This window comes from Hemicordylus capensis, chromosome 10, assembly GCF_027244095.1.
Source record: "Hemicordylus capensis ecotype Gifberg chromosome 10, rHemCap1.1.pri, whole genome shotgun sequence".
Lineage (NCBI taxonomy): Eukaryota > Metazoa > Chordata > Lepidosauria > Squamata > Cordylidae > Hemicordylus > Hemicordylus capensis.
The window spans coordinates 25,357,313-25,369,365 of NC_069666.1; the positions used below are offsets into that span (position 1 = coordinate 25,357,313).

General features: G+C 49.3%; 1 protein-coding gene across 17 annotated transcripts in view; it reads left to right on the forward strand.

The window, feature by feature from the left end:
- The window catches only part of TJP1 (tight junction protein 1), a 344,987-nt gene that overhangs the window by 11,584 nt on the left and 321,350 nt on the right, over positions 1-12,053 (forward strand). The window contains exon 1 of one of the 17 annotated variants that reach the window (XM_053271917.1): positions 10,304-10,421. The exons of the other annotated variants lie outside the window; for them this stretch is intronic. Within the exon in view, the coding sequence (XP_053127892.1) occupies positions 10,416-10,421 (6 nt within the window). The 5' untranslated portion in view covers positions 10,304-10,415. Of the gene's footprint in view, positions 1-10,303; positions 10,422-12,053 lie in introns of those variants that run through there. 17 annotated transcript variants of the gene reach the window in all.

Here is a 12,053-nt window from a genome sequence, read left to right on the forward strand (position 1 = left end):
TTATCTATGGTATCCCAGGGCAGTCATCCTGAGGGCCCATGGCCAATCCCTGAAATGCCCTCCTCCATGTGGCAAAAGAATGATTCTCTCATTAGCTCCATTAATCTATTCCATCCACAAATTGAATGTTGCGCGGGTGGCCATGTATCTTCTCTTGACCCAGACAGTTCTCTGGTTGAATGGCTGGTAGGTTCTGGTCCAGTGATGACATACTGAGACTTTTATCTGCTTTATCTGATCACTGCTGTCTTCTTTCTGCTTTTCAGTAACCATAGTTTTCAGTGGCAAACCACGAGGCTGTTCTCGTGACCTACTGGGCAGCGTGGGCAGAGAGAAGGCTTTGCAAACCTTGCCTTCCCCCCAGACAAGCGTTCATAGACTGGTGGGAGCACCGAGCACGCTCCCCCATGATCAGCGCTGCTCCGTGCAGTGCAGAGCAGCATGGATTGCTCTGAGGCCAGGACTCTTTATCCTGACCTCTGATATCCCACAGTGCACCGGGGCATTCCCCCAGGGGATGGGCGCTCTAGGTGCCTGTCTCTGCATCGGTACGAGCTGCAAGCAGCTCGTGCTGACACACAATCCCAGGAGCCGGGTCCAGGGTGTGTTTGGCTAACATGCTAACAGCCAAGCTTCGGTGCTGGGCTTGGATCCAGAACAGTGAATCCTGGTGATTCTCATGGGCAGCCAAGCTCAGGCTTGTGAGAACAGCCTCCATGTGCTTCAGACATATTGGAAAAAACATGGTTTGGGTGGTTTTCTTCCTTTCTCAGCTTCAATGAGAATCCGTAGATGCTGTCCTAAGTGCTCTCCAAGGGTAGACTAGTATTCCAAACCATCATTTGTCTGTTCAGATAGGGACCGGGCTGTAGCTCAGAGGCAGAGCATCTGCTTAGCATGTAGAAGGTTCCAAGTTCAATCCCTGGCGTCTCCAGGTAGGCCTGGAAAAACTCCTGCCTGAAACCTTGTAGAGCCTGTCAGTGTAGACAGTACTGAGCTAGATGGACCAGTGGTCTGACTTGGTGTAAGGCAGCTTCTTATATTCCTAAGAAACACCAAAACCCAACTTGCCCAAAGCATGGTTTGCAGACCAGTTTCAGAGGGTTGGTTCAGATGTCATGCAAAACCTTGGTTGGAGCCGGGCTCTATGTGATATCCTTGAGCCTCAGAAATGCGTGCTCCCCATCCCATCCCTGCACAAGTGTCCACTTCCTATCTAGGTTAAAATAAGCTGCTGTTGGTTGTGTCATCCGAACCCATCAATCTCAGCTTATCTGGACTACTTTAAATAACCTGAGATCTATTCCCAGGCTTTGAAGTGGGTTACAGCTCTCTGGTTATTTGAAACATGTAGGCTAGAATTAACCAAGATTGGTGGGTTCAGATGACATGACCCAGCTTGGCTTATTTTAACCTTGATAGGAAGTAGATGCTTTGTGCAGCAGTGGGAGGGAGGGAGTGTGTGTTCCCGAGGCTCAGGCAGGGCACACAAAGCCCAGCTCTAACCAAGGTTCTGTGTGAGATCTGAACCAGCCAAAACTTTGGCTGTACATTTTAGTTTGGCAGCCACTTGCAAACACTGAAGCTATTCCCACGACCAGGAGAAATCGGGCTTAGCAAGCCTAGCCCTATTTCTCCTGGTCATCTGCTGCTACGGGAGCCGCACCTGGCAGCAAACTACCAAGATTACCCCACCCCTTAAACGAGGTTAGCACAGCAAGCACAGTTGATCGTGTGCTGGTACGGCTCTGCGCCAAGGCAACACATGAGGAGACCCCTGGCGGGAGGCTGAAACAAGTCTCCCAGCCTCAGGGGTCTCTCCAGAATGCCCCCCATGCTCACGCTGGGCACCCTGGAACTTCCGGAGGCCAGCTGGCCCCCCCGATCCCCGCCACTCCTGCCAGCTCTGTGATGGAGCCAGCAATCATGTGGCCAGCTGCCTGCCCGTGTGTGGGGAGAGTGGGCTAAGCCCGTTCTCCCTGCACTAACCCTAACAGCGCTTCACACCCATCGTGTGAAGCGCCATTGTGTTAGTTGATTCAGACATTCAGACAAACCATAGATAGGCATTATGATGTTTGAACTAGGCAAAATGTTGCTCCTTGTAATATATTGGGGAAAACAATTCCTGCAAATAAATTACTGAACCTAATACTCTGCAATACTTCTGCAGTTGAAATTCAGATGCAAACTTCATGGCTCTGACCTTCCACCCAGTGTAAGTTTTTTGAGTTCATCATTCCTCCTATTTTAGCTGTTTGCTACCATGCTGTAGATAAATCTGCTCTACAGGGCTGTGCTTATTATATCACAAGGGCAGGTCACTTACAGAAACAAACTAATTAAAAAGTGCCTGAATCTTTTCTTAAAGACTGCTTCATGGAGGAAATGGATAAATAGGGAGTTGGCCCTCCAGCAGATGCTCAGTGGGGATGCTTAATGGCTTTACAATAAATAAATTAAATTAATCCAGTACAAAATTGCATTAGGCTTCAATCCAGCATTACATGTGAGCAACTTCTGCTCATTTCAGTTGGGTTTGTGCTTCCACTTAATAGGACTTTGATTGAATGGAGGAGATATAATACTTGCATTTCGATGTGTCCATTGGTACCATGTCAGAGGTTTGTGCAGGGAGACTTGTGTTCATAAGGGGGCCTTTGCTGGAATTTTCTGAGAGGCCTCCCTGTTGCCCTTCAAGAGACTGATAAAAACTCTTAGTCCCTTGTGAAGCTGGAATGAGAAATGACAATTAAAAAACCAGTGACTCTGATATTGTAATGTGCTCTGCACTTCCCAGAGTGCAAGAAGTTCCAGGGGTTACACTACTGAATTTAGGTTCCTTTGGATGAGAGAACACAAATTTAATGTGCCTGTGTAGTATTTTCCTTATCTCTATATATATTTCTCCTGGGTGTGCCCAGGAGAAATGCGTCCCGGCAGCCCAGCTGATTGGCTGGGCTGCTGGGGCGCCTGATTGGTCCTGGCGCACCCAGGAGAATGGCGGCGGCGGCCATGTCCGGGGAGCCAGGCGGGCCCAGCCGCGGAGCTGAGGCGGCGGGCCTGGCTGGGCCCGGCGGCGGCGGCACTCCTGGGCCCGGCCACGGCGATGGGCCCGGCGGCGGCAGCAGCACCCTCGGGCCCGGCGGCCGCGGCACCCTCGGGCCCGGCGGCCGCGGAGGTGGCAAGGCGGCGGGCCCGGCGGCCGCGGAGGTAAGGCGGCGGGCCCGGCCGAAGCGCAGGCGGCGGTGGGCCCGGCCTCACTAGAGGCACAGATGCTCTGTGCCCGGGCCCACTAGTTTAAAGGTAAAGTGTGCCGTCGAGTCGGTGTCAACTCCTGGTGACCATAGAGTCCTGTGGTTGTTTTTGGTAGAATACAGGAGGGGATTACCATTGCCGCCTCCTGCGCAGTGTGAGATGATGCTTTTCAGCATCTTACTATATCGCTGCTGCCTGATATAGGTACCAGCGGGGATTCGAACTGGCAATCTCATGCTTGCTAGGCAAGTCATTTCCCACTGTGCCCTTAGGTGGCTCTTTTCTTTATTTACAGATATACAAACAGAGCATCAGTGGAGGCAAAAAGGCATTCTCTTTGCACCCCCAGCTCTAACTAACTCCAGCTAGAAACCCTCTGCCTTTGTCTCTTCCAGGCTGCTCCCTTTTATTCTTTTATGTGCATGTGCGCACATACACACACGCTTCCATGAAGCACTTGCTGACTGCGAGTGTGAGGCATAGCCCATTGTCCACTCCTTCCCAGACAGCAAATGAAGCACCCGTTGAGGGTCCTCGCTTGGAGAGAAAGAAAGAGAGCACCCAGCCAGTGACTGGGAAGGAGTGGGGGAAGCGCCACGTGGCCCCTCCTGGGTACTGGCAACATCACCTGCATCTGGGCATCATTGAGGGGAGGGGCCACTATGCAGCCTAGCATGCAGTGAAAGGGAAAACAGCTTCTTTTGCTATCCCATTAGAGTATGATAGGGTAGTGATTTTTCAAGCGGGGGACACTTTGGCCAAAAAACTTTCAGCAGGAGAGCCATCTCCCACGGTGCTGGCCTCTGCCTAGCCCTGCTCTTTTCTCAGTACTGAGGGAGCCCTTTAAGAGAGAGGGAGCCTTATCTCTGTGCAGGCCTTCCAAGATGGTGCAGGGCTCCATAGGACAGGAAAGGGAGGGTAGGTATAAATGGACAGTTCTTTAAATTGAGGGAAGAAGGAAGTGGGATCCCCTAGGGAATTCTGTACTGGGACCAGTGCTTTTAAATTTATTCATGCACAATCTAGAAGTTGAGGTAAGCAGCAAAGTGGCCAGACTTGTAGATGACACAGCTATTTACGGTACTGAAATCCAAAATGGATTGTGAGGAGCTCCAAAACGATCTCTTCAAACTGGGTGAGTGAGTGACAAAATGGTAAATGTGGTTCAATTTGCAAGTGTTCAATAAGCATGTGAAAAGTGATGCATTTGGGGGCAAAAAAACCCCAACTTCACATATACGCTGATGCTGAGCATTAGTGACTGACCAGGAGAGGGATTTTAAGTCATGGTGGACAGCTCATTGGAAAGTGTCGACTCAGAGCACGGCAGCTGTGAAAAAGGCCAATTCCAAGCTTGGAGTAATTGGGAAGAGGATTGAAAATAAAACTGCTAATATCATAATGCCTTTATACAAATCTGTGGTGTCGCTGCATCTGGAGTACTGCGTACAATTCTGGTCACTACATCTAAAGAAGGACATTGTATAGGGTTGCCATATTCTGGCTTTCCAAACCCAGGCACCTAATTTGCATATTGTGTACATTGGCTTGAAAATGATTTTTGAGCAGAAAAGTGAATGCACATTTTGCTCCATAACTCTGCTCCTACATAACTCTTTTTAAAAAATTATTACATAAAAGCTGACATCCGGGCGAATCTGGGTGAGATGCTTAAAATCCGGGTGAAACCCGAAATTTCGGGGGGGGGGGCATGGCAATTCTAACATTGTAGAACTAGAAGAAGTACAGAAGAGGGAAACTCAGATTGATCAGGGGCCTAGAACACTTTCCTTATGAGACAAGGCTACAGCACCTGGGGCTTTTTAGTTTAGAAAAAAGATGACCGAGGGGCCATCTTTCTGAGATGATAGAAGTCTATAAAATTTTGCACGATGGGGAGATAGAGAAACTTTGCTCTCACTCTCACAACAGTAGAACCAGGAGTTGTCCCATGAAACTGACTGCCAAGAGATTTAGGACTGGCAAAAGGTAGTACTTTTTCACACTACACATAATTAACCTATGGAATTCTCTGCCACAAGATGTGATGACAGCCACCAATCTGGATGGCTTTAAGAAGGGCTTAGATAAATTACTAGTCTGAGAGCTATAGGCCACCACCATCCCAAGGAAAGATTGTCGAGTCGGTGTCAACTCCTAATGATCACATTCCATGTGGTTTTCTTGGTAGAATACAGGAGTGGTTTACCAGTGCTTCCTCCTACACAGTATGAGATAATGCCTTTTAGCACCTCTCTATATTACTGCTGCCCAATATAGGTGACTACAAATGTATTTACTGGGCATAGTCTTGGAAACACACCGGCAGGGATTTAAACGAACAGCCTCTTGCATTCTAGGCAAGCTGCTTCCCCACTATGCCACCCAATCCAAGAGGCGTCTCTAAAAACCAGTTTCAGGGGAGCAACAGCAGGAGAGAGGGCATGCCCTCAGCTCTTGCCTGTGGGCTTTCCAGAGGCAACTGGTGGGCCATTGTGTGAAACAGGATGCTGGATGAAATAGGCCTTGGGCCTGATCCAGGCCCCATGCATTTGTGTCATCCTCATTAAGGCCAGAGAAGGCTGAGGGTTCTCTATGTTAATTATGTACTGTGTGAAGAAATCCTCTCTTTTGCTTGCCTGGAATCTACTGCCAAACTCCCCAGATGACTCAAGTGTTCTAGTATTAGCGGAAAGGAAGAACCAACCCGCCCCAGTAGTTTAAGCTGGTTTGCAAATTAGCACTGGCCTGGAGACCTATGGTGAGAAAGAATTTCCTCTAAGGAACCATGCAAACAAACTTTTTAAACTGGGAGAGAGTTAGTTATTTTCTTCTAGACCACTGACATGCTGCAAATATAGGTTAGGGAGGAAAGCTTATGTAGTAAACATATTTGAGGACTAGTAACTTTGTAGACTTTTAAGGTTGGGTTATAGTGCATCCAGGAGCAACAATCCACCTTAAATGAAGTGTAGGTGCACCTTAGGTATTCAGTGCATATGTGTTTCCTCCATTAAGGAAAACTATCACATATTCACAAAACTTGGGTCTACACATGCAGTGGAATGAGGTGGTAAAGACATGAAGTGGTAGAATGGACTCTACCACTTGAGACTGCAGCTAGGGGAACCACATTTGTGAATTTTTTAAAAATTTTATCTTATTTTATTTATTTTTACATTTATATCCCGCTCTCCTCCAAGGAGCCTGTGAGGTAGGTTAGGCTGAGAGAGACATGACTGGCCCAGAGTCACCGAGTGAGTTTCATGGTTGAGTGGGGATTCGAACTCGGGTCTTCCCAGTCCTAGTCCAACACTCTAACCACAACGCTATGCTGGCTCGCCTATGTTCCTCTATGTTTAAACTTCCTGCAAATAGAAAACTAGCAGCAGGCAAGGGGCATGAACATTTCGAGCAGGCATGAACATTTCTCCCTAACATGTCTGTTTTCTGTTTGCTGGGGATTCGATTTGGGGAAGCCATAAAACATGGTTTGCCTGACCCATCATTCACTTTACCCCCCCATTCCCCCCCTTATTCCACTGCATGTGCAGATCTAAGCCTAGAACTTCAATTCGAAGCTGAAATGGAACAAGATTCCCAAGGACTACTATTCATTTGCAACAAATGTCAAAAGATGATTTTTGAAGACATTATAAAACCCAGAGGCAAGCAAACAGGCCGCCCACACATCCCTGCATAAATTCACACAATGCAGAAAACCAAGGTAACTGTTTCTCTTACCAACCAGACAACCAATCAGAAGCTGGTGATGCCTTCTATAAATATACCTATGCAGTGACTATGGGACCCATAGAAACATGCAGGACATGATTGAGCAGTTGCAAAATTTAGGGGATACAGAAAGCAAATAAAGATGAATTAGGCATGCTGAAAATGCCTCACAGATTGAATCCAAGCAATACAAAAGTACCTGAATGGACTGAGTTTCAAAGATGCAACTCAAAAGAACTTCAGTGGGAATAGAGGGGGCAACTGAAGAGATCATCATATCAGTTGTTTTTTAGCATGACACACATTCATGAGTTACCCATCACCATGGTAACCTGATGCAGTTCACGTAGCTTGTATTTGGCTGTCGTCTTCCTGCCAGACAAGAAGAAGTGCATCCCACTGCCGTGATCCTCATTGTGTGAGATCAGAGACAGAGTCCTCTTGAGGCAAATCTACGGAAAATAGGGCCTGTGGCAAGCACTGAAATTGCGCCCCTGTCCAAACATCTGACCCCCATCTTTCAGATAACTATCATAATATCAGCTCAAGAATACAAGTCAAGCTTGTTAACCTTTTAATTAACAAATTATGGCACTACATGAAAGTGATAACTGCACCTTCCTTGCTTTCACTGATGCAAATTGGTCCTCCCCAAGAGGAGGAGGAGCCCCCACCATGAGAGAATGGAACAAAATAACAAAATGGTCTCCTAAGACCATTTGGGCATTGCCAGGACCGAGGCAAGAGGCAGATGCAGGGGGCGGGGGCTGACCTGAACATTGAAAATATGAGCAAGGCTGTTGCAGCTCAGGCTGAATCAAGCACCGACCCACATGTACACCTCTCTCTCTCTCTCTCTCTGCATGACTCTCGAAAGTGTGCTGCGCATCTCCACGCTGCAAGCATCATGTTACAAAGGACAGGAGACCGAACCTCTCGTTTCCTTGCTCCTGCTTGCTGGCAGGGAGAAGAGAGAAACCCGAAGAGGAAGGCAGCTGGGCTGCCACACACCACAAAGGTTTATGCAACGCGGGAGACACTGCCAAGAGCGCCCTGGGGAGCGCTCTCCTCCCTGCCCGCTTTACAAGTCCCGGCCTGATCCCGGTGCCAAGGCATTGGTTTGTGACCACTCCTCCTCCTACGTGTTTTGTGTTTTTGGCCGTGCAGCAGAGCAAGCTCTCTGGAAGTGTGGCCACTGCTGTATGTGTCAGAGAGAGCCCGAGTGTTCTGCGATGGCATCTCCCTTCCGCCCAGCAGGAGATCACTCGCTGAACTCTGTGAGTGCTGGAGGAGGGGAGGCAGCCAAAGCACTTTGGTGTGCCATTGTAAGGAACAGCTCTCTGCTCGTGTGCACACAAACACACCCCACGCACACACAGTGCGCTGCTTCTGCCTGCCCCACAAAAGCCTCCTCTGCTCCTAGGTAGCTCTGCAAAATTCTGCCACCTGTCTTCTCAGAGCGGATCTCAGCCGATCTCCCTGGAAAGAGCGCCGCCTCTAAGGTGACAGGGGGCTGACGGAAGAGCTAGCCAAGCAGGCAGCCCGGCGTCTACTTAAACCAACACATTGGAGGCGGGAAACACCAAAGGAAAGAACCGAGCTCTTCCCTGGAGACATGGTGATCAGGGTCGCGAACGCCAAGCTCAGGTTCTCCTGTGCCGCTGGTGTTGCCAGGCTGTCACTGGAAGCAGTGGCACTGGCACCCACCTTCAAGTGGCGCCCAGGGCACGTGCCATGCCTGCCCTACCCTAGATACGCCCCAACCTCAGCATGCTTGTGTGGAGAAACCTCTCCTGAGGCTCAAGTTTAACTTACCCTCCCCGTCATAATCATCTCCTCACGGAGGCGGCTTCAGGAGGCCCTTGGCAAATTGCCCTCTGTGGGCCCTCTCCTCCCTGCATGGTGGGAGAGACAGTTGCTCTGCCCCTTTCACATAAAGGCTGTGGGGCCAGAGATGGTCTTGGGGATCAGCAGTGGGCCCCTCTTCTGGTTCAGGGCGGGGGACCTCTGTCTATTCCAAGCAGATAGGAAATATTTCTGCATCTCACATTAACAACCTATTCCTAAACATATTCACTTAAAAAAAAGTTCAATTGATCTCAACTGAGTTGCATCCAAACAAAATGTAACTGGGCCTGCAGCTTCAGTCCCTGGCAATGCAAGTTTAATTACAGCATCCAAGTGCTGCAATAACTGCACATAGTATTGCTTTAAAAATCCCAAGCAATCCCACTGGCTTGCTAATAATTTTTGTATTAATAATACAAAGCATATTATGAAATTCAAAGTTATACCTTGAGCCTGTGGTGAGCTGACTTCTATCTCTCCCAATCGAACAGTGTGTGCATGGAGCAAGGCCTACATCATGTTCAGCCACCATCCTGTTACTGCTGGTATGCAAAATGCTGAGGTGCCTGCCCGCTACCTCATACCCGCTCCGTGCAGTAGTAGAGCACCCCATGCCTAACTGCAGCAAGCTGGGTTCAATCTAGCAATCATCTTTATTGCGGTCCAAGACCAGCATGAGATAGGAACATAGGAAGCGGCCATATACTGACTCAGAGCATTGATCTATCTAGCTCAGTATTGTCTTCACAGACTGGCAGCGGCTTCTCCAAGGTTGCAGGCAGGAATCTCTCTCAGCCCTGTCTGGAGATGCTGTCAGGGAGGGAACTTGGAACCTTTTCTTCCCAGAGTAGCGGCTCCATCCCCTGAGGGGAATATCTTACGGTGCTCACACTTCTAGTCTCCCTTCCATATGCAACCAGGGCGGACCCTGCTTAGCTAAGGTGACAAGTCATGCTTGCTGCCACAAGACCACCTCTCCTCTCCTTGAAAGATAGAACAGTAGAGCATGATTTTAAAAAAAAACCAAAAACAAATTATGGAACCATAAAACTATATTATTTTAATCTCACTATGCTAATAGTATAAATCTAGATCATAATACTATAAACCTGCTATCTTTTAAAAAGAGGGTAGCTATGAGATTATTAAACAGCTGTATTAAAAATTATGAACATAAAATGTGAAATATATAAAATGCAAAAAGCGGTGGCTAAAATGGGGGGTATCTATATATATATTTCTCCTGGGTGTGCCCAGGAGAAATGCGTCCCGGCAGCCCAGCTGATTGGCTGGGCTGCGGGGGCGCCTGATTGGTCCTGGCGCACCCAGGAGAACGGTGGCGGCCATGGCCGGGGAGCCAGGCGGGCCCGGCCGCAGGGGTGAGGCGGCGGGCCTGGCCGGGCCCGGCGGCACTCTTGGGCCCGGCCGTGGCGACGGGCCCGGCGGCGGCAGCAGCACTCTCCGGCCCGGCGGCGGGGGCACTCTCGGGCCCGGCTGCGGCGGCGGCACCACCCTCGGGCCCAGCCGCAGCGGCGGCACTCTCGGGCCCGGAGGCGGCACTCTCGGGCCTGGCCATGGAGGTAAGGCGGCGGGCCCGGCCGCAGCGCAGGCGGCAGTGGGCCCGGCCGCACTAGAGGCACAGATGCTCTGTGCCCAGGCCCACTAGTATAAAATAAGGCATCTAAATAGGAACACTGAAAAAGATAAAATAGTCAGTGGTTTAGAACTATGCAGAACTGAAGCAAGGGAATGACGTGGCAGTCACAACACGACGCATCCTACTCGCTGCTATGCAGAACTTGGCAGTGTTATATGTGAAGGCTGGGTCTTCATCTGGAAGCAGCAAGCAGGTATAGACATGGTTTGGGCGGCCAGGGTACTTGTGAAGTCTCGGAAATATAAGCTTGGCCCAAACGTCTGTAAAAGGGGCAAAAGAGGAGTACAGGTTCTGCAAAGTCTCTCTGCGATTTGGATCTTTCTGTATTTACTTATTAAGGTGCCTTGGCGAGCACATGTGACACCTTTGCTCATTCAACTGCACTGGTTGCCAGTTGAGTCCCGGGTTAGGTTTAAGATATTAACTTTAACATGTAAAGCCCTACACGATATGGGCCCTCCATACCTCCAGGACCACCTTGTTCGATATGTCCCTCACCGGGTCCTGAGATCGGCCACAAGTAATACCTTGGTGATCCCTGGCCCCAGGGATGTTAAACTACAATCAACGAGAGCCAGGACCTTCTCAGTGGTGGCCCTGGCTCTATGGAACAGTCTCCTGGATAATATCAGAGCTCTCCATGATTTGTTGGCTTTCTGTAAGGCATGCAAGACGGAAATGTTCCATCGGGTGTTTGGTCTCTGAGATAGCTGGTCGTAGAGTGATCTGGTAATCCATAGTTATTATGTCTTGTAATGAGTACTGTATGGGGTTGTGATTATGATGTTATGTATGTTGCATTTTATAGAACTGTGTTGCTTTGTATGTTATTGCTTGTAAGCCGCCCTAAGTCCTATGGGAGTAGGGCGACATATATATCTAAATAAATAAATAAAAATTGCCTTTCAATACAGCACAATGAAGTGCTGAAGCGCCAGGCATTGAACTCTCCTACTCTGATTTGAGAGCTGTGCGCACTCCCATTTGCCGATCACGTGTCAGTTAAAAACAAGATTGGAGGCTGAGCGCTTGATGGTGAGCTAAGCCCCATCTGGGCAAGGTGCGTGTGCCCTTCTCAGATACTTTCCCTAGCTTCAGAATGAGCTAGGAAGAAAAATCATCTGACCTGGTTGGGGCTTAGCTCATGATCAACTCCTAGCTTCTGGCCTTGTTTTGAACTGACAGACAATTGGAGTGTGCGCCACTCCCAAATTAAGGTAGGAGGTTTCTCCTACCCTAATGTGGATCGTGTGAACTGCCCCATTGTTGTGATGAAGGCAAAACCTGCACTGCACTCTGAATCTGGGTGGCCTGGCCTCCACTGTGGAAAAATCCAACAGAGGGTGAAATGAATGTAAAAACATAAGAACAGCCCTCCTGGATCAGGCCCAAGGCCCATCTAGTCCTGCATCCTGTTTCTCACAGTGGCCCACCAGATGCTGCTGGAAGCCACAGGCAGGAGTTGAGGGCATGCCCTCTCTCCTGCCATTACTCCCCTGCAACGGGTACTCAGAGGCATCCTTCCTTTGAGGCTGGAGGTGGCCCACAGCCCTCT